Source organism: Mustela erminea, chromosome 6, assembly GCF_009829155.1.
Source record: "Mustela erminea isolate mMusErm1 chromosome 6, mMusErm1.Pri, whole genome shotgun sequence".
NCBI classification, from domain to species: Eukaryota; Metazoa; Chordata; class Mammalia; order Carnivora; family Mustelidae; genus Mustela; species Mustela erminea.
The window spans coordinates 101,866,237-101,886,457 of NC_045619.1; the positions used below are offsets into that span (position 1 = coordinate 101,866,237).

At 52.6% G+C, this 20,221-nt stretch overlaps 2 protein-coding genes across 4 annotated transcripts in view; both read right to left on the bottom strand.

Annotated features, from left to right (window-relative positions):
* Positions 1-174: 174 nt before the first annotated feature.
* GAPDH (glyceraldehyde-3-phosphate dehydrogenase) lies at positions 175-4,452 on the bottom strand. Its single transcript, XM_032349015.1, has 11 exons — positions 4,371-4,452; positions 4,058-4,098; positions 2,235-2,334; positions 2,037-2,143; positions 1,832-1,922; positions 1,584-1,699; positions 1,403-1,484; positions 1,040-1,191; positions 859-937; positions 574-755; positions 175-452 (listed from the first exon to the last, which is right to left on the bottom strand). Exons 2-11 carry the CDS (start codon positions 4,078-4,080, stop codon positions 383-385), a joined length of 1,002 nt encoding a protein of 333 aa, XP_032204906.1. The 5' UTR covers positions 4,081-4,098; positions 4,371-4,452; the 3' UTR covers positions 175-382.
* Positions 4,453-7,000: 2,548 nt separating this feature from the next.
* Positions 7,001-20,221, bottom strand: part of NCAPD2 (non-SMC condensin I complex subunit D2) — a 29,717-nt gene continuing 16,496 nt past the window's right edge. For all 3 annotated transcript variants that reach the window (XM_032348998.1, XM_032348997.1, XM_032348999.1), the window contains 20 exons: positions 19,947-20,124; positions 17,973-18,097; positions 17,382-17,615; positions 16,895-17,069; positions 16,528-16,612; positions 13,599-13,732; positions 13,092-13,224; positions 12,918-13,002; positions 12,675-12,842; positions 12,261-12,430; positions 11,116-11,227; positions 10,921-11,044; positions 10,684-10,839; positions 9,645-9,822; positions 9,465-9,559; positions 8,932-9,012; positions 8,646-8,829; positions 7,826-7,952; positions 7,579-7,740; positions 7,001-7,337 (listed from right to left, as the gene is read on the bottom strand). In XM_032348998.1, the coding sequence (XP_032204889.1) occupies positions 7,252-7,337; positions 7,579-7,740; positions 7,826-7,952; positions 8,646-8,829; positions 8,932-9,012; positions 9,465-9,559; positions 9,645-9,822; positions 10,684-10,839; positions 10,921-11,044; positions 11,116-11,227; positions 12,261-12,430; positions 12,675-12,842; positions 12,918-13,002; positions 13,092-13,224; positions 13,599-13,732; positions 16,528-16,612; positions 16,895-17,069; positions 17,382-17,615; positions 17,973-18,097; positions 19,947-20,124 (2,792 nt within the window). In that variant the 3' untranslated portion in view covers positions 7,001-7,251. The remainder of the gene's footprint in view (positions 7,338-7,578; positions 7,741-7,825; positions 7,953-8,645; positions 8,830-8,931; positions 9,013-9,464; positions 9,560-9,644; positions 9,823-10,683; positions 10,840-10,920; positions 11,045-11,115; positions 11,228-12,260; positions 12,431-12,674; positions 12,843-12,917; positions 13,003-13,091; positions 13,225-13,598; positions 13,733-16,527; positions 16,613-16,894; positions 17,070-17,381; positions 17,616-17,972; positions 18,098-19,946; positions 20,125-20,221) is intronic.

Genomic DNA, 20,221 nt, shown 5'->3' on the forward strand with positions numbered 1-20,221 from the left:
GCTTATACCTTTGGGAGGGATGCTCCTGTTAGGCCTAAGACCTCTGGCAGAATTCACACCTGGTTGGAGTGTGCTAGGCCTTCCCTGGGTACTGTCAGCAAGATTGATTTCTTTTGGCACTCAGCATAGCTCCCTTTATCCCAGACACTGGAAAAAGCTAAAACGACCAAGGAGTTGGCTGGGTACAGTATACTTTATTGATGGTACATGACAAGGTAGGGCTCCCCAAGCCCCTCCCCTTCTTCAGGGGGTCTGGGATGGAAACAGTGGAGGTTGGGAGATTCTCAGTGTTTTAGGGGATAAGTTGGGGCAGGGATTCCCCAGCAGCTGAGGGCCTCTTTCTTCCTCTTGCTCTGGCTGGGGCTGGTGGTTCAGGGGGCTCTTATTCCTTGGAGGCCATGTGGACCATAAGGTCCACCACCCGGTTGCTGTAGCCAAATTCATTGTCATACCTGGAAGATCAAGGAGTGAAAGGCTATTTCCCCACACTGGGCACCAGAGGGCGCCAACCGCCACCCACCCCCAACCCCCCCCCCCCCCCCCCCCCCCCCCGCCCCACGGCACCCCACATACCAGGAAATGAGCTTGACAAAGTGGTCATTGAGAGCAATGCCAGCCCCAGCATCGAAGGTAGAGGAGTGGGTGTCACTGTTGAAGTCGCAGGAGACAACCTGGTCCTCAGTATATCCCAGGATGCCCTTAAGGGGGCCCTCTGATGCCTGCTTCACCACCTTCTTGATGTCATCATATTTGGCCTAACAAGGTAAAAATGAGAGGTTTATCCAAGTTCCAATCTTGCTATTCTTCTCCCCCCACCACCCCCAATCCCTAGCCTGCCACCTCTTCCAACCCACTTACAGCTTTCTCCAGGCGGCAGGTCAGATCCACAACAGACACGTTGGGGGTGGGGACACGGAAGGCCATGCCAGTGAGCTTCCTACAGACAAGGGGAAACGGGCTCAGCACCATTCCTCTGCCTCTGCACTGCACCACCCCCCTCACCAAGTCCCTAGGGTAGAAAAGCAGCAAGGCACCTTACCCATTCAGCTCAGGGATGACCTTGCCTACAGCCTTGGCCGCACCAGTGGAAGCAGGGATGATGTTCTGGGCCGCCCCTCGGCCGTCACGCCACAGCTTCCCAGAGGGGCCGTCCACAGTCTTCTGGGTGGCAGTGATGGCATGGACGGTGGTCTGGAAATGGGGTGGGGGGGTGGGGGAGGTGGCAGGAGTGAGGGCCTACACAGTACTCATGTCACCCACCCTTGGGAAGAATTAAGGGACAGAGTCACCTGACCTTGAAACCCCTGTGGCTACCCCCAGCCCAGGACCATGTTCTAAGCAGAAATATGCAGTCCAGGATGAGAAGTCAATGGGCATGGGGCACTTTCCCCATCATTCATACCATGAGTCCCTCCACAATGCCAAAGTTGTCATGGATGACCTTGGCCAGAGGAGCCAAGCAGTTGGTGGTACAGGAGGCATTGCTGAAAAGAGGGAGGTAGGTCAAGGCCAAGCAGATCCATCCTGTGATACACAGTATTACTAGACCACTTCTCCACTCCTCTGCCCTCTGCCATGCTCACCTGACAATCTTGAGGGAGTTGTCATACTTCTCATGGTTCACACCCATCACGAACATGGGGGCATCAGCAGAAGGAGCAGAGATGATGACCCTCTTGGCCCCGCCCTTCAAGTGAGCCTGCAGTGGAGAAGTTCTTGTAAGCCAGGCCCTCCTTTCCTGGTCTAAGCCCCCAGTCCCCATTCTTCCCACTACACCTACACCAGAGCCCAGGGTCAACACCCTCCCACCTTTACTCTCCTTGGCACTCACCCCAGCCTTCTCCATGGTGGTGAAGACCCCAGTGGACTCCACAACATACTCAGCACCAGCATCGCCCCATTTGATGTTGGCGGGATCTCGCCTATAAGGTAAGACGACACCAAATTTAGGGGCGTGACATACCATGTACCCAAGGTGGTCACCCCATCCTAGTACCTCCCTCAGAGCCAGTTTCCTGTTTCTCCTCCACACTTACTCCTGGAAGATGGAGATGGACTTCCCATTGATGACAAGCTTCCCGTTCTCAGCCTTGACTGTGCCGTGGAATTTACCGTGGGTAGAATCATACTGGAACATGTAGACCTGGAGGGATGGGGAAAGGGGGAGGGGGCAGTGAGGGGCTCTGCTTCAGTGGGGCTCTGCTCCCTAGCGCGGCTGCAGGGGCAGCACTCACCATGTAGTTGAGATCAATGAAAGGGTCATTGATGGCGACAATATCCACTTTACCAGAGTTAAAAGCAGCCCTGGTGACCAGGCGCCCAATACGGCCAAATCTGAGAAAGACAAGGGGTGAGAAGGAATGAGTGGGGCAGAAGAGAAAAGCCTCCTGGGCATGAAAACAGTCTGAGGCCAACTCATCCCCTTCCAGGGGTGAGAAAATGGCACTTCCCTGCCACTATTAGTCCCAAGAAATCTAATTTTATCCTGTGCAACCCTGCCAGGACAGCATGGCCAATAAGTGAAGCCTTCCCAAGAGGTGATTAGGTTCAAACGCTTGCCCAACTCCCAGTGTCTACCAGTCCCACCAGGAGTAACAGCAGCTCAGGGCATGGTCTGGCCACTCCCACAGTCTGGGCACGTGGCACTTATCACCCCCACTATCTGCGCCCTGACAATGCTTGCACTGGTCTGGCCCAGCTTCAGGAAACACCCTCTGGGCAGCAAAGACTTGCACACTTAGCATCACCAAGCTCAAAGGGCAAGAGTAAAGGTCAGAAATTAACTGGACAAGGAAAGCACATCCCTTCCTCCAAAAAGGAAAGAGGAGGGGGAAAAAGGGTACTTCCCAACCCCCTAATCTCAGGAGTCCAGTTTGCTAACATGTCTGTCCCTGCAAGCCCTCTTCTAGAAATTAGGAGCAGAAGCAACAGGTGTGTGTGTGTGTGGTGGTGGTGGGCAGTGAGAAGTAAGAGAGTAGAAACCCAGGCGGGAACTGCAGAAAGGTCAGGCAGCTATATTTAACCCTAGATTAGAGTGGAGTGGGGATCTGATTTCCGGAAGATGGAATAGGGAGAAGGGCAGGATTCCCAAGGCTCACCGACACCTAATCCTCCCAGTGACCTTTATAGCCTTGCCTTTTAGGGCTGGGTCAGCTCTAGGCATCGAAGGAAGGAAAGAGCTCCGAAGAGAGCCAGTGAGATGTAAGGGGCTGCTGCCACAGGAGCCATTTTGTGGTGGAAAATTTCTATCTACCCATGACTCAGCTCCCCCAACATGGCACTAAGCTGCAGCTACCACACCTCTCCTGAGAAAGAAAAAAAAAATAACAAGACAGGACTCCCCTGAACCCACGTTTCTGATTCATCAGAGGATCATCTAGGAAGAGCATCCCCGAGGGAAATTTGGTTGGCAGCTTAAGGGATGTGATCAGGTTCTCAAGTCAGGCTCTTTCGAGAGCGAGGCTGCGGGCAGCTTTGCCTCACCTGGCCGACGGGATAGAGGCGACTCCACCCCAGCGAGGCAGGCCTCGGAGATTTAGTCATAGGCGAGGAAGGAGGAACAGTGAGGAGCTACGGGAGATTTCCTAACGGTGGTTCCTTCACTTCCTTCCCCGTTGCAACATGGCGGCAAGGTTACCGCAAACGAGCCCTCCCGACGGGCTGCGCACCCAGCTAAGCGAGCCCCGGGAGCCCCGGGCCGCGCGCGCGAGGTGGGGGGTGGGGAGGGAAGAGGCTGGTGGGGGAGGGGCGCCTCCCCGGCACGTGACCCCGCAGGGCGCGAAAGCAAAGAAAGAAGCCGGGACTGGGGGATTAGGGGATGGCTCTTAAGCCGGGACAGCGGCGGACCGCTCGAACCCGCAGGGGTGGCTTTGCAGGAGGCGCCACGGCCGGGAATGGGGTGGGGGCCACGAGGGCCTCTGGGGCCGGAACCTCCGCCAGGTCAGAGCGCCGACCTTGAGTTCTCCTTGCGGGTGTGGTGGTGGGGGGGTAGGACCACCGCACCCACGTCCTCCACCCGCTCGCCCGGGGCCGCACCCTGCCCCATCCCCTAACTCACCCGTTCACTCCGACCTTCACCATCGTCTCTCGGGCACGCGGCTGCGGGGAGAGGAAGGCGAGCATTAGAGAGTCGGGGCGGACGGGGGCTGCAGTCCGGCCACTGCCCTCCCCTCCCCCCACCCCCCGGCCTCCATTCCCAGCCCGCGCCTGGGCACGTCCGTCCTCCCGCCCCTGCAATGCGGAGGTCCGGCCGGGCACGCCCGACCAGCGGCCGCGCAGCCCCGCCCGGGTCCGCGAGCGCCCCTGGTCCCCTTCGGAGCCGTGCCCCGGCCTCTCGAGGTCCCTCTCTGTCTGGCTTTGCCGAGCTTTACCTGGCACTGCACCTGAAGATGCGGCTGTCTGTCGAACGGGGAAGAGCAGAGAGCATCAGAGGAGGCTGCAGTCCAAATTTATAGTGCCTGGGCGGAGCGTGGGGGCGCGGGCCCCGCCTCTCGCCGGCTCGCCCAGTCGGGGCCCAAGGGCGCGGAGGCCTGAGCTACGTGCACCCGTAAAGCCGGGAGTAGCCGGGCCCGAATTTTTGGACCTGCCTGCTTCTTCCAGTGTGCACGCACCTAGCGTGTGGGCTAGGGACGGAGTGGGGGAGGGGACAGAGACCAGCTCAGTGGAGGAGGTGATTGCAAATGGCACTCGTGGGCATGCAGGAGACTGTGGACCCCAGGATCAGGCTCCTGGTGAAAACGGAAGCCCTCCGGGAGCCAGAGCCGTTAAAGTTGCTTCACAGATGAAACGGGAGGGCTTCGGGAGCTGGTGGGATGGGGAATTGGAGCTGGAGCCGGGACCCCTCGCGGTTGTGCGCGGCCACCCCCCTCCCCTTTCTTTCAGAGGCTGAGAGGCGGGAAGGCTGAGGAACTTCTCCAGGCTCTTCGGTAGTGGCGAGGGAACCGCAGAGGAAAAGGCCCGGGAGGGGTCAGCCCGCCTCCTGCCGGGCTCTGCCCAGCCCCCACCGCCCCCTCCCCGGGCCCTGGCTCCCCGCCTCCTTGGGCCGGGGGCCTGGACTGGCACTGGGCAGTGGGGTCCTGGAGAAGAACTAGGGCTCGGGAGATGGCTGAGGAGTGGGGGCGGTTTCTGCGCTGAAGGTCACGCTGTCCTGCAAGCTCGGGCAGCCGGGAGGGCTGGTAATTGGGGCGGACAAACCAGGCCCTGTGTGCACCAGTTCCTCTCCCCGAGGCGGGGCTGGGCCGGAGGGGGAGGACGCGAGGCCGAAGGTCTCCCACAAAATCGCTCCTGGGAGACCTGAGTGCTGTGCAGCCAGAGCCAGGAGAGAGTGCCCCTTTCACCGCTTCCAGCCCCGGCCGGAGAGCTGGACGTGAGGGCGGAAGTCCCTCCCCATCCTGGGACGTGCCGGCCAGCCCCAGAGCCAGGGACGCCCCTACCCAGCCCCGCGCCCCGGGATGTTGGGGGAAGGGTGAGGAGTCCAGAAGAGGGATAAATTTGGGACGTCTTGGGCACGTGGTGGGAACCGGCCCTCAGCCCCACGCTAGGTCGAGGGAGGGATCCCTTCTCCTTCCCCATCTGGGGCCCGCTGCGGCGGGGTTTGCCAGCTTTGGACGGAAGAAAGGCTGCGTTCAGAACGCTTGAAGGTTTAGAGGGGATTGGGGTGGAAGGGACAAGTCCCATCAGCAGGTGCTGGGGGTTGGGGATCCAGGGGCCTCTTTGCTGGCCCAGCGTAACCTGAGACCAGCCCCCTTTTCTAGCTGAAGAGCCTGTGGCTAAGTTTAGCCCGGCCTGGTGATAACCTTTGCTTAAAAGGCAGAGAGTACACTCTCCTGCACCCCGACTGCAAACCACCCCCCCTCCCCCCACAGTCCCTACCCTTCCAGGGTTGCCCTCCCTCCTTGGGGCCCCAGAGCCAAGTCTGTGTCTGTCTGGCAGCCATGTGCATGGTTGGTTCCCAGGCTTTTCACGAACCCCAAGAGCAGGGCCAGAAAGCACCTAATGGTGATAGGAGCTGGGAAGCACCACAGGTGGTCTGGTGGGGCCTGGGGTAGGGACTCAGCTGCTAACCCTTCTATTCTGCCCTAGCTCAGCCAGCACCATTAACCCTTTCCCCGGACTCTATGCTCCCACACTACCTAGAATGTGTCTGAGGTCCCATCTTCCCTTTTGCTGCACACACGTCCTTTTTCATTACTGTCTTCTGCCAAAAAGGGAGCTCAGTGCCCATGGAGCATTACCGATGCAGCCTGCTGTTGTCATGGCAGCAAAGACACCAGTGTTGTCATGAGAGCATGCTCGCTGCCTAATGGTCCAGGTGACTCAGCAGAGCAGACCTGGGGAGCTGAGGGTGTGGGCAAGCTAAAGCAGTGTCCGCACGTGGCTGACTTCCCACAGACCCTAGAACAGTAAAGTGATGCCTTGGTAGGCAGTCTGCACAGATGCTGGGGGCGAGCTGACCTTCCATCAACCCTGAGACCAGGTCAGTCCCCTGTCCCAGAGACAGGCTCAGGGAGCACAAATGGGGGAGGGGAGCACGCAGACCAGCCCGGGGTCTAGAGAAGGGTTCTCTACCTTGGAACCACTGACTGACGCTTTGGGCTGAATCATTCTGTTGTGGGGTCTGTCTTCTCACTGTGCGGTATTTAGCAAGAGCCTTGGTCTCTCCCCACTAGATGCTGATAGGGAGCATCCCTCCCATCTAGGTTGTGATGACAAAAAAATCTCTAGACATTGCTAAATGGCCCCTGGAGGGCAAAACCGTCCCCAAGTGGAGCCCGTCTACCTGGAGACTAAACTCTCCGTGCTTCGCCACCGTGCAGCAATCCTGTCACTTGTGCAGTGTGGGGAGGTCAAGAAGGGGAAGATGAGGCACCAGGGTAAGCATGGAGTTTATCAGATCTTGAGATAGGCCCCAGGACTTTCGGGCTCCTTTTTCTGAATTGATAATCCTCTCCCAGTCTCTTGCATCTGGACTAACATGAAAGATGAAACAGACAAGCCTAGGAAAATCTAAAAGTATATAAAAATATTTATTCACTAGGAAATGAGGAGACTGGGAGACATACAATCCGGTGAAAGCAGCTCAATTCAGTTCAGTTGGGCTAGTTTAAGAAAAATGCTTTACATTATAAAGACCATTAAATGTTAAAAAAGACAAGATGACAGGCAAACAAGTATTTTACAAGAGCAACGGACTTCTAGGTCACCCAGCAAGACAAGCTTCCCAGCAGGGATAGGAACAGGCAAGATGACCTCTTAGGTCCTGTGCCTTCGAGGAGGTGCTCGGCGGATGGGTGTAGTCTTCTTGGGTGTCTCATCTTCTGTCATCTCTGCTGAAAGCTCTACTCAGAGGATTGGAGGAATAAGAAAAAGCTGAGTCACAAAGATGGTGAAAAGTAGATCTCAGGGAACAAGTGGGATGGCTCCAGACCACGCAGAAGAAACAAAACCCAAACGGCACAAGGGGAAGACACCTCGGGGCGAGGCAGTGGAGACAAATCTATACAGCAGGACCCCATCAGAACCAGCCTCAACCCCCAAGTTACGCTCCCTCTGGGCCAAGGCCAGGAGGGAGCATCGTACCTTCCTCACTGGACTCATCACTCGAGAAGACGATTCTGGGTTTCTTTTTTGAAACTCGCTGTCGGGTGTCTGGATGCCGTTGGGTGGTACGGCGGGGCTCAGGGGTGACAAAGTCACCGTCTGATGAGGCTGCAGAAGCCAGATGCTGGTGCCGCTTAGAGACTAGAAAAGGCAGAGACAGAGTCCGCAAAAAGGAAGCTCTCAGAGGAGGGCCGGATCTCTCCACCCATGGGGCAGCCTCACATACCAGTGGATGGTTTCTTGGCTGATGGGGCCCTCTGGCTACCCCCTTGGCCAAGCTCAAGGTCTTCCACTGCATCCAACCCTCTGGTGTGGCAGACCCGAAGCTTCTGTTCAAATTCATCTATTATAGCCTGGAAGGGAAGAAGACATGAAGAGCAGGCCTGGAAACACAGTTACTTCTATGATGAAAAAAAAGTCATGAAAACACACGGTGAAAACTGAAATGCAGATCAAGGAGAGAACCTAAGCTGACAGGGGTTCACAGTGCGTGACTGCAAGTATAGGATGTTCTGGAAAAGGCACAACTGTGGAAAAGTAAAACAAATCAGTGGTTGCCGGGGGTTGGGGGGACAGAGTGAGTGGGAGAGCCCTGAGGACTTCTTAGACAGCGAAACTGCACTGTAGGATACTAGAATGATGGACACAGGACATTACTCTTGTCCAAACCCACAGAATGCACACTGATAGTGACCCTTAAGATAAACTATGGACTTTGGGTGATAATGATGTGTCAACAGAGGTTCATCGATTGTCGCAGATGTGCCACTTTGGTGGGGGATGTTGATCTTGGAGGAGGTGGTGCGTGTGGGTGGGGGTAGGGGGCATATGGAGGAGTTCTATACCTCCCACTCAATTTTGCTTTGAACCTAAAACTGCTGTAAAAAATGAAGTCCATTTCAAAAAAGAGAGAAAGACAAAGAAACAGGAGGCAGAAACGAAAGAGCTGGGCTCAGGTGGTGCTGCGGAATTGGCTGCAGGGCAGCCCGGGGCAGGTGAGGCGGGCCGGGCAGTGTGCAGAGGACAAGCCCGGCAGCCAGGCTCACCTTGCCCTCGGGCTTGGCCCCACGCCGCAGCTTTCCCACAACCAACAAGAAAGCACTGAAGATGGACTCATCCGACAGTTTATCCCCAAAGCAGTCAAAGTTGTCCAGCATCTTGCGGAGGCCTCGCTCTGTGAGGGGCAGCTGTGACACACAGTAGGCCAGGTCCCGGTACTGCCGCTCGGTCCTGCAGACGGCAGGGGGGAGTCGCGGGATAGAGAGGTAAAGGCCCATCCTTCCTCAGTAGGCTCCCACGGCCTCGGGGCTACCCCAGGGGACAGCAGCCTACCTGGCCGTGCGAAAGCGCTGACACAGCTTCTCCACCAGGCTCTCAGTCTGCTTGTCCTTGGTGATGTAGGAGAGCAGCTGCCTAAGGAATGGGAGATGTGGACATGTGACCTCCCAGGGACAGCCATCCCTCCCCGTGCACCAGCCTTCTGTTGCCCTCCTGGCCGGGGAGAGAATCCCTTCGGCCGTGGCCCATGCCTGCCTCACAGTTCCTCCTGCCCTCTTCCTGCGCCCTCAGAGAAAGGTCCACCCACCCCTGGAGAAATGTTCACCAAGAATGGAAATTCGTAACAAAAGCAGCTTGTCATGCGGTGAGGACGCCTATGTGCCTACCGCATTAGAAACTCGATCAAGAACTAAGGGGCCAGCATCCCAGGCCTCATTTGCTAGAGGAGGAGCAGATGCAGAGAGGTTAAGTTACTGCTGAAGGCCACGCAGCTAAAAAGTGGCAGAGCCAAAATGCAAACACAGGTCTGTCTGATTCCTAAGGATGAGTTACAGGAAAAATGTGCTCCCGGGCCCAGGCAAACGTACTTCATGATGGTGTGGAAAGGCTCTTCCTCCACCCCTCCCTCAGGGTCTGACAGGCGGCTGATGATATCTGGAAGGAGGTTATAGATCGCATTGCCCTGGGAGAGAGAGAGTCACGTTATAGGGACAGTGTTGTGCCCACTCCTTCAGCAGTGAGCTCTCTGCTGCCTGGCTGCCTCTCACCTTGTGAGAAAGCTCATTGAAGAAGTTCTTGGCCAGGGCCGCGATCTGAGGTGCGGGGTCGATGAGCAGCACGGCCATCTCGCTCACCTGCCCCTTCACCTTCACCATGTCCTTTAGAATCAGGTGGGTCATCACCAGCCCTGCTGTTCTCCGCACCTGCTGAGCTGGGTCCCGGAGCCTAGGAAGGAAATCCTAACTCACTGGGACCAACACTGGCAGGAAGGGCCCTCAGCAACAATTGCCCCTACTTCTTTTTTTTAAACGTAAATTCTCCCCTTATATGGTGCTCACACTCATGACCCCAAGATCAAGAGTCTTATGCTCTACTGACTGAGCCAGCCAGGTATCACTGTATTATTACCCCCCGCTTTTTTTAAAAAGATTTTATTTATTTGACAGACAGAGAGCGTAAGTAGGCAGGGAGGGAGACAGAGAGGGGAAGCAGACTCCCCGCTGAGCAGGGAGCTCGATGTGGGACTCGATCCCAGGACCCTGAGATCATGACCTGAGCCGAAGGCAGAGACCCAGACCACTGAGCCACACAGGCGCCCCTCTATTACCCCTTCTTAATGTGACATTCTAGAAGTTAGAAAACTGGGATTGGGGAAAGAGGCCAAGCTTGTAGCCAAGGCTTTGAACAGAGGCACCAATCCCTTTTGGGCCATATTTAGCTAAGGCCTGTACAGGTCAGGTATCAAGCAGATGTTCAGGGTAATGCTGAAGACCAGACAAATACAGTTTTAAAGATTCTAATACTGGTCACACTGCAGCCTCTGGGAGCTGGCAAGGCCTGCTAAAGTCTCATGAGGGGAGAGCCTGGGTGGCTCAGTCAGTTAAGCGTCTGCCTTGGCTAGATCATGATCTGGGGGTCCTGGCTGGGATCAAGCCCTGCATCAGACTCCCTGCTCAGTGGGAAGCCTGTTTATTCTCCCTCTGCCTGTGACACCCCCTGCTTTGTTCTCTCCCTCTGTCAAATAAATAAATAAAATCTTTAAAAAAAGAGAGAGAGAGAAAGAAAGTGTCATGAGGGCTCTCTTACCGAGCATACAGATGAGGTGTCCAGGGGTCCACCAGATTGGGGAAGCGGATGGCCAGGTCCCCAGTAGCAATCATCAGGTTAGAGCGGACAATGGGAAGTGAGGACTTTTCCAGCATGGTGAATAGCAGACGAAGCTGGGAGTCACAGAAAGTGGCACTAGGGGGCCAGGAGAGGACCATCAGGGAGCCTGTCGATCCCCATCCTCTCAGAGCAGGCGCTTCCTTCCCCAGGGCCTACCTGATCATGCAGAACTTGCCCAGGGCAAGTGAAGCCGCAGCGGAGAGTTCTGGGCTGCTATAGACGCCAGGGTTGTTGCAGACTTTGAGCAGAAGTGGAATGAAGGCAGCCAGTACCTGTATGCCTGTCAGAAGACAGCTCTCGGTTTGGGACAGGCTATCTCAGCTGGGGAGCAGACCCCTCGGCCAGTCTTACCATCTAGCAGCTCCTTCTCGCAGATGCCACGGATGAGCTCTGCCTCCGTGTCGTCAGCAGCAGCGCCCGCCAGTCCCATCTCCTCCTCCAGGGCGGTCTCAGAGCCGGTGTGCTGAGGGGAGAAACCAGGCATCACGGCCCATGCGGGGCAGCATCTATCTTCATCCCAGGCTATCTTTCTTTCTTTTCTTTTTTTTTAAGATTTTATTTATTTGACAGAGATCACAAGTAGGAAGAGAGGCAGGCAGAGGGAGAGGAGGAAGCAGGCTCCCCGCTGAGCAGAGAGCCCAACGCAGGCTCGATCCCAGGACCCTGAGATCATGACCTGAGCTGAAGGCAGAGGCTTAACCCACTGAGCCACCCGGGCACCCCCATCCCCTCACCCAGCCTATCTTTCATTTTGCAGGAACGCATCTGGGGAAAGGCAAGCTCTGCACAACCACTCACTCCTACACCTTTCAAATGCGTCTGTGCAGAGGGAGGACTCCTGAATTCAATAGGAAAAGAACTAGGTCTTTGTATTTTGTTTTCATGTTGCCAAATCTGAATTGGCAAATTCAAAACTGAACAAATGGCATTTATATTCAAGTTGCCAAAGCATATTCCTCCACCTCTGAACCCATCCCTCAGAGAATCATGTCATTTCCTGTAAACAGTCAACAAATGGGTCATGTGGACAGAGGTTCAAGGTCACAGAGGTCAGACCTTATTCTAAGGCTACAAGACTCTGTGTCTCATTGGTTTGCAAGACATCACTGCCTCTAGTGGAGAACACAAAGTTCCCATCAGGTGGCAGGCCCAGTGACCAAGGCTGATGGGAAAGGGGAGGGCGGAGGTGTGCTTGTCCTCACAAGGAGAGCCTCTGTGGGGGCAGCCTGTGCTGCCGGCTAAGGTCCCTAACTCAGTGCCGTGTTTCCTTAAAGCCTCCCTTCCTGGGTGACCGTGAACGCACTGCTCTGTCTTTGTTCTCACTAATGTCTCCCAGAGTAACAGCAGCAAGGAGCAGAGCATCTTTCTCATTTTATTTAGGGGTAGAAAAGCAGGGATCCCCAGGAGGCAATGTGACTATGCGAATGACGCAGGCCATGAAACAAATCTGGGCAACGTATGGGACACAAACCCATATGCCCAGGCTCTTCATTCACCTTCTCCTTGGGATCCTTCGTCTTCTGCTCTTGCTCCTCTCGGAGAAGCCGGCGCCGACAGAGCTCTCCACTCACTGCCTGCTCCAAATGCACCAGCTGCTGCAGGGCCACGTCGCCCGCCAAGGACAGCAGGTTCATCAGCAGGGAAGTGGGGAGCATGGGGATGTTCTCTGGAGGAGGGGAGAAGGAAAGCAGTGAGAAAAAGACAAAATCACGTCTCATAGGGCCCTTAAACCCTGCTCTGAAAGCTCTTCCCCTTGCTCACAGGGCGAATCTGGGTGACAAAAGTGACAGAGTACAGTATGAGAGAGGTCAGGGGCTGTGGCAGGAAGCTATGTTGGCAAAGGCTTCTGGCCCAACAAGAAAAGCAGCAGAATCTGGCTGCTGCCCATTGGGGACCCTCTGCCCACTCACTGGGGCCCTCCTGGGTGCCGCTCTTCTCTTGCAGCTTCTCCAGGGCCTGTTTCGCACAGCCCTGCAATATCTGGGCACAGATCACCTCGGGGCCCTCTGCCAGCTGGTAAATGAGGGTCACCGCTTCCTCCTTGAATGGGATCCAGAGTGGGTCTGGGTGGACAAAGCCTGAAGTGGAGAAGGGAGAAGTTACCCAGTGTAGACAAGGGACTCGATTCTGCCCCAGGCCCTTGGACAGCTCACCCTTTGTGATCACCTCCCGTAGTCGCTCGAAGAGCCTGTGTTCCTGAGGCAGCCGGAAGGGGGGGTGACGTTTGCTCAGAGAAGGCTGTGGAGAACAACAAAGGCAAAACATGGGTATGTATTGCAAGTGGTTAAGAGGATCCCTATTCTCCTGGGTTTGGAGACCCCACATACCTTTCTCCTGTCAGAGAGGTTGGCAATGGCATGGCACACCTGCTGGGCCAGTCTGTAGTCCTGTGGAACCTTCTCGTCTAGCCCTATGCTCACCAGTGTGTCTAAGTTGCTTCCCACAATTTCTGGTTTTCCTCTAGGGGAATGAAGCCACTGAGTTAAAGCTAGTCAGAAACAGCACTCTGTAGGGGACAGTGCCAGGTGGGGTAGGTAACAGATTTGGCGCAAGGCTTTCTGAGAGCCCTGGAGCACTACAGAAGAGGCTCTGACACGGCTAGCCCTCAGAGGCCCTCTTGCTATAATGAATCTCATCGATTCTGTTGGGCAGGCCGGCGGGAAGGGTTTAGGGGCTGGTACTTGCACTCTTTTATTTTTACTTTTCATTGAGGTGACCAGCTCACACATACAGCTGCTGGGCCTGACTGTCGGTACTGAAGGGAAGGGAATTTTCTCAGAGCCCTCCCTCCCTTGCCCTCTTATCCCTACTGCCTTTGGGGACCCAAGCCTCACCGTGCCATCATCCCAAGAAGCATGACAGAGCAGCAGCGCTCCAGAGGAGAGCAGGGGGCCTTCTCGGTTGCTCGCTCCCACAGCACCTGGGTCACTGCTGGCTTCAGTTCATCCTTCTGCACAAACTCACAGAGCTGAAGAGAAAAGAAAAAGGGCTCAGGCCAGAAAATAATGATTTGCCTGGTCCTCGGCCCACTTCTCTGATGAGAACACGGAGAATCTGAGGTGGGTAAAAGCAGCACTTAGCCATGGTGAAGGAGGAGGAAGGCTCGAACATGATCTCAGGGTTTGGGGAGGTACTTACAGCTCTGTCACTTTTTCACCCTCATGCCCTCAAAACTACGTTTGTTAAGACAATGTATTGAAAGTGACTTTGTTTGGATCTGTGCGGATCCGTGGTTCTGACCACATTTGAGAGATTTCTCATAGGTCTTATTACTGTTACCACAACTCAATAAGCAAAACAGAAGGCTTCATCCTTCCTTTCCTTCTCATTTTGCCCAGAGCACTCTTAGTCACATATATTTAGAACTTCATGGTCAACTAATTTTTTTCCATGTAGTCTTACCTATTCTTCCTTTTTTTCAATTTTAATTTTTTTATTTTTTAAAGATTCCATTTATTTATTAGACAGACATAGATCACAAGTAGGCAGAGAGGCAGGCAGAGAGAGAGAGAGAGAGGAAGCAGTTTCCCCGCTGAGCCGAGAGCCCGACTCGGGGCTTGATCCCAAGACCCTGGGATCATGACCCGAGCCAAAGGCAGAGGCTTTAACCCCCTGAGCCACCCAGGCACCCCTAATTTTTATTTTTATTTTTTTAAATTTACTTATGTGGTTGGGGGGGAGAGCATGCACATGTGCACACACAAGCAGGGGGTGTGACAGAGGGAGAGGGAGAAGCAGGCTTAGTCCTGATCAGGAAGCCCGATGAGGACTCAATTCTGGGGTCCTAGGATCATGACCCAAGCTGAATGAAGGCAGATGCCCAACGAGCCACCCAGGTGCCTCCCCCCCTCATTCTTCCTTTAAACTCTGTCTTCTATTAAGTGCAGTTTTGGGGGTCTTGGATGGGTCAGTTGGTTGGGCATCTGCCTTCAGCTCGGGTTATGATCTCGGGGTCCTGGGATCCGGCCCCACGTTGGGCTCCCCGCTCAGCAGGGAGTCTGTTTCTCTCTCTCCCTCTCCTGCTCCATGCTCATGTGTGCTCTCTCTCCTCTCTCTCTCAAATAAATAAAATCTTTTTTTCCCCTTAATTTTTATTTATTTATTTGACACACAGAGAGAGAGATCACAAGCAGGCAGAGCGGCAGGCAGAGAGAGAGGGGAAGCAGGCTCCCTGCTGAGCAGAGAGCCCAATGCGGGGCTTGATCCCCAGACCCTGAGATCATGACCTGAGCTGAAGGCAGAGGCTTAACCCACTGAGCCACCCAGGTGCCTCTCAAATAAATAAAGTCTTAAAAAATAAATAAAGTAAAATAAATCAATAAAAAATAAAATCTTAAAAATAAAAAAAGGTGCAGTTCCATAGCTTTGCCTCCCACCCTGAGTCCAGTGTTCCAACGCTGCACACTGACAGCAGCCTCCTCTCCACCAGTCTGTTCCCAAACGCCTACTGCATTGCGCCATGACTCTGCTCACCCTGTAGAAGTAGCTCTGCTTTGCCCACCGGAGGGGGTCCAGGCCAGGAGCTAGCCTATAAGCCTTCAGGCCAGGGGCTGCCAGCAGGGCCACCCCCGCCTCCCAAACCGGCCCCATCTCCCCCAAGGAGGGAAAGGTGGCCAGTATCATGCTCCATCTAGTGGAGGCCAGTGGTCAGTACCACCTCCACCTTCAGGCTGCGCAGTCCAAATGCTAATCTGCCAAACAGCAGATCTGGCAGCAAACAAGGAAAAAGTCCAGGACGCGTGAAAGGCCTTCAGGGACCTTTACAGTTCGGTTCCAACCTACACTCCCACTTTATTATCTTTTCTAGGTAACAATTTCCATCCAGAACACGATATTCATTCTGGAACTTTCTGTACTCTGTTGACTTTCCATCTCTGTGCTTCCCTCCTTTTCTCTATATCATACTTCTCAAGACCCCGCTTAAGTCCTACCACCTACCCCACACTGTTCTCTTTGCCTCTTGGGACTTGTCAGAGTAACACACAAGTTAAGAGTATGTTTTCCTGGGGCACCTGTGTGGCTCAGTTGGCTAAGCAACTGCCTTTGGCTCAGGTCATGATCCTGGAGTCCTAGGATCGAGTCCCCACATCACACTCCTTGCTCACAGTGGGGAGCCTTCTTCTCCCTCTGACCCTTCCCCATCTGGTGCTATCTCTCTCATTCTCTTTCAAATGCATAAATAAAATCTTTTAAAAAAAAAGAGTGTGTTTTCCAGACCTCTTATTGCCTGAGTCTCTCCCACAAACCAGCTGTAATTAGCTGAGTCCCTTAACCTCTCAGTGCCTCAGACTTCTCACTGTAAAATGTGCACAAACAGCATCACCCCATAGGATTGTGTGAGGATCACACAAGTTCGTACGAGCAAACTGCTGAGTAGCGCCTGGCATATACGACGTGTTATTATATTATCATTGCTGCTATAAACACTACTTGTGCACTAACTACCTATGTGCTACATCGTTCTATAAATGTTTTGCATCCTTTGGCTACTCGAAACACTGTTGGTTCCTTTTAAGTTGGGAACTTGAACGCAATCTTATACTTTGTGGGGCTGAGTATGTTGCTGAACACACAGTAACCACTGATACTTATTAAATGAATAAAGAAAACAGAAGTAAGGGGGCGCCTGGCTGGCTGGGGAATGTGCAATACTTGGTCTTGGGGTTGTGAGTTTGAGCCCCACGCTAGGTGTAGAGATCACTTAAATAGATAAATTGCTTAAAAAGAAAGAAAGGAAGAAAAAAAAGAAGTAAGGAAACTTACAATTTCCTCAAGACACTGGATGGTCCCAACTGAGGCATTCACTAGCAGCAAAGAGAGATTCTGAATCAAAGCCTGGGCCTTGGCTCTGTGGGAAGAACAGAGAATAGAGGTCATTAAAAACTGCTAAGTCTGAACCTGGCAAACAGGTTATTAGGGCTATCCAAACACAGCGTTGTGTAACCACAGAGAATGGACTTGACTAGAAGTCCACTCCCACCCTGAGCTCCATTCCAGATCTATAGGCCTATGGATTCAGAACTCTTCTAGAACTGTGCCCCTGTTCCCTGCCATTTCTTTAGGGGAGTGCAGACATCCTATGAGAGGTTGGCCTCAGAAACATCCACAAAGGTGAAGGTACCACACTGACCTGGCGGAGTCCCCCTTGGGGCTTAGGTAGAGCTGGCGGTAGGCATTAAGCACAGCTTCCCGGACACCAGGCTCCTTAGACCAGACGAGAGGCAGCATGCGGCGCACCCCGAGCAGGGCCTGAGGTACCCCAAATTGGAACACCATCACAAAGAATTCAATCACCTCCTGTACCACTGAGAGGATAGACACATGTCATCCAACCGCTTGGCAAAATTCCCTTAGTACTTAGCGCTAGAAGCTTTCTTAGTGTGCAACGCTCAAGTGGCAGCTTTCCTCATTCTCCCTGAGAACATCAACTCCCAGACGGCCCTCCCGGGAAATACTGTATGTGCTAACGTGTATGCTCCAAGGGGCTGCACGCAGCCAAAAAAAAAAAAAGAAATCCCTTTATTTTTGAAGGAGGAGACAGTCGTCAATAAAATATGGATGAGACTGGTTTTTCCAGCCCCAAGACCCAGTCCTTTCAGAGAGGGAGGCTGGCCTACCCGTTGTCGTATTCTCATACATCATCTTGCTGATGATGCTGATGGCCTCGGTAATCTTCAGAGAGAAGCTATAGGCATCCTGCAGATACTGCACCAGCATCTCCTGCTTCACCAGCTCATCATGTTCCCTGGCTTTCCCAGGCTCTGATGCACTGGGCTTGTCTTCACAGACTGTCCGTTCTGGGCCCGTGTTCCCTGCGGGGCCCTGGGAATTCTGTGTGGAAGCTGCTGGGCCTAAGAGAGAATTATGGGATGGTTGTTGCTCAAGGGCATATGGGACAATCCAACAGCTATTGGATGTGTTTCCTCAGTGGGAAGGTATACATTTAGAACCTACTCTAAATTATCTTGGTATTTCTCGATAAAGATTCTAAAGTCCTCTGTGGTTTGGAAACACTCTTTCACACTGTATGACTATTAATCTGAGGCCCTCGGGCTGCTTCCATTCCAGAGCAGAGCCACGGCCAGCCGTTCCTGGATTCCTTTAGCACTGGGTTCTGCTGGCCCAGTCAGCGTCTGGGATAAAGTCAATGGCCCACAAATTCTAGCTGACATGTTTTATTTGCTAACTGAAAAGGGAGAAGGAATTACCTTTGAAAATAGTCTCCAGGAGATTCAGGAACCTGGCCTCCTCTGAGTCCTCTGGGTCCATGTGACTGAAAGGTTCAGACTCCTGGAAGTGGCCCAGGGCTTCTCGAGTGAGAAGAATGGCCTGCCTAGAAGAACATCCACCTGTTACCAACTTGGAACACACAAGAGTGTCACTGCAACCTTCTGTCACAGAGCCTACCTCATGGTTCCATCAAGAAGCTAGACCTACTGCCCCAAAGAAAAGAAACACTTCTCATGCTTACAAAGTAGAGAAGTACCTACTCAGAGTAGAGATCAAAACACTTTTCCCATTTCTGAAGTGACAAGACTTCACAGTCTTCAAAAAACCTCAAATGATGCTTTTCAAATTTTAAAGGTCACAAACTTACTCCTAACATCTGGTTAAAAACTTTGCTAAGTCAAAGTTTGGAAAAAATAAGTGTTCAACAACTGATTAATTTATGGTACATCCATACGATGGGATTCCGTGTGGCCATTAAGAAATAATGAGGCAAGGGGCACCTGGGTGGCTCAGTGGGTTAAAGCCTCTGCCTTCAGCTCAGGTCATGATCCCAGGGTCCTGGGATCAAACCCCGAATCAGGCTCTCTGCTCAGCAGGGAGCCTGCTCCCCCCCCCACCTGCCTTTCTGCCCACTTGTAATCTCTCTCTCTCTGTTGAATAAATAAATTAAAAAAAAAAAGAGGTTAAAAAAAAGAAGAAATAATGAGACAGCTATTTATGCATAAATATTAAAAACACTACTCTACATGGATCCATTAAAAAAAAGCCAGGTGGTAGATCAGTGGGTAGAAATTCGATCATCTGTGTTAGAAGGGGAGGAAAAGAACGTATGTTTGATTACACGTCTGTGTTATCTCTAGAATAATAAGCAATAAACTCAGAAGGTTGCTTTTCTTGAAAAGGAGAACTAAGTGGCTGGGAAATAGGTTTGGAAGGGACTTTACAATACATGCCCTTTTTGTAATTTTAAATTTTGTACTATGTGAATGTACTAAATTATCTTTCAAAGATTTTATTTTTAAGGGGCGCCTGGGTGGCTCGGTCGTTAAGCATCTGCCTTCTCAGGTCATGATCCCAGAGTCCTGGGATCGAGCCCCACATCAGGCTCCCTGCTCAGTGGGAAGGCTGCTTCTCCCTCTTCCCCCGCTGTGTTCCCTCTCTCCCTATGTCTCTGTCAAATAAATAAATAAAATCTTAAAAAGATTTTAAGTAAGCTCTACGCCTAAGTCTAATGTGGAGCTCGAACTCATGACCTTGATCAAGAGTTGAGCCAGCCAGGTGCCCCTCATCAATCTCTTATTTTACAAGTAAGGAAACTGAGGGTCAGGAAGTTTAAAAAACTAACTTGAAATTATAGAGCTAGAATTACAGGCTTTCTTCTTCAAATGGAGAGCTTTTGCATATTTAATTATAATATCATTTACATTTAGTTGTTTGTAAAGTTTCTTTTAACACTCCTAAAAGTACAAAAGCATGCTTAACAAAAGAAGTCAATCAGAGATAGAAAATTATCACAGGATTTCTCTGATATGAGGAATTTGAGAGGCAGGGCAGGGGGCAGTAATAGGAAGGGGAAAAAATGAAACAAGATGAGATGGGGAGGGAGACAAACCATTAAGAGACTCTTATTAATCTCAAGAAACAAACTGAGGGTTACTAGGGAGAGGGTGGACAGGTGATGGACATTGGGGAGGGTATGTGCTACTGTGAGCACTGTGAAATATGTAAACCTGATGATTCACAGACCTGTATTCCTAATAATACATTATAAGTTAATAAAAAAATTGCAGACTATGCCTTTTGCATCAATCTGGTGTTCAGGACATTACTACAATGAAAACATCTACCATCACCTGGTGGCAGCATACTCTAAGTACAGTTCATTTTAAAGAAACCTTATTCCTCAAGTTATTTCTAAACATAAAAAGGACATTAAAGAATCTTTCGCATACTTGTAACTAGCCTTGGCAAGCAACTGGTGGATGCGTGTTTTCACATCTTCACTGGTTTCTGTTTTAGCAATAGCCTCAAGAATCTCTTCTTCCTGGGGAAGCTTTAGCAGTTGCTGCAGAGTAGCCTTCAACTCTGGCAGCATGGCTTCCCACTCCTCCTCTGGGTCCAGCACTGCAGCTGAAGGAGAAAGTCTCACTTAGACTCTTTCCTTGGACCTTCTGATGGCAGGGAGCAGCATGTCTAGGGTGGGGAATCCTATGCAGGAACTACTTAC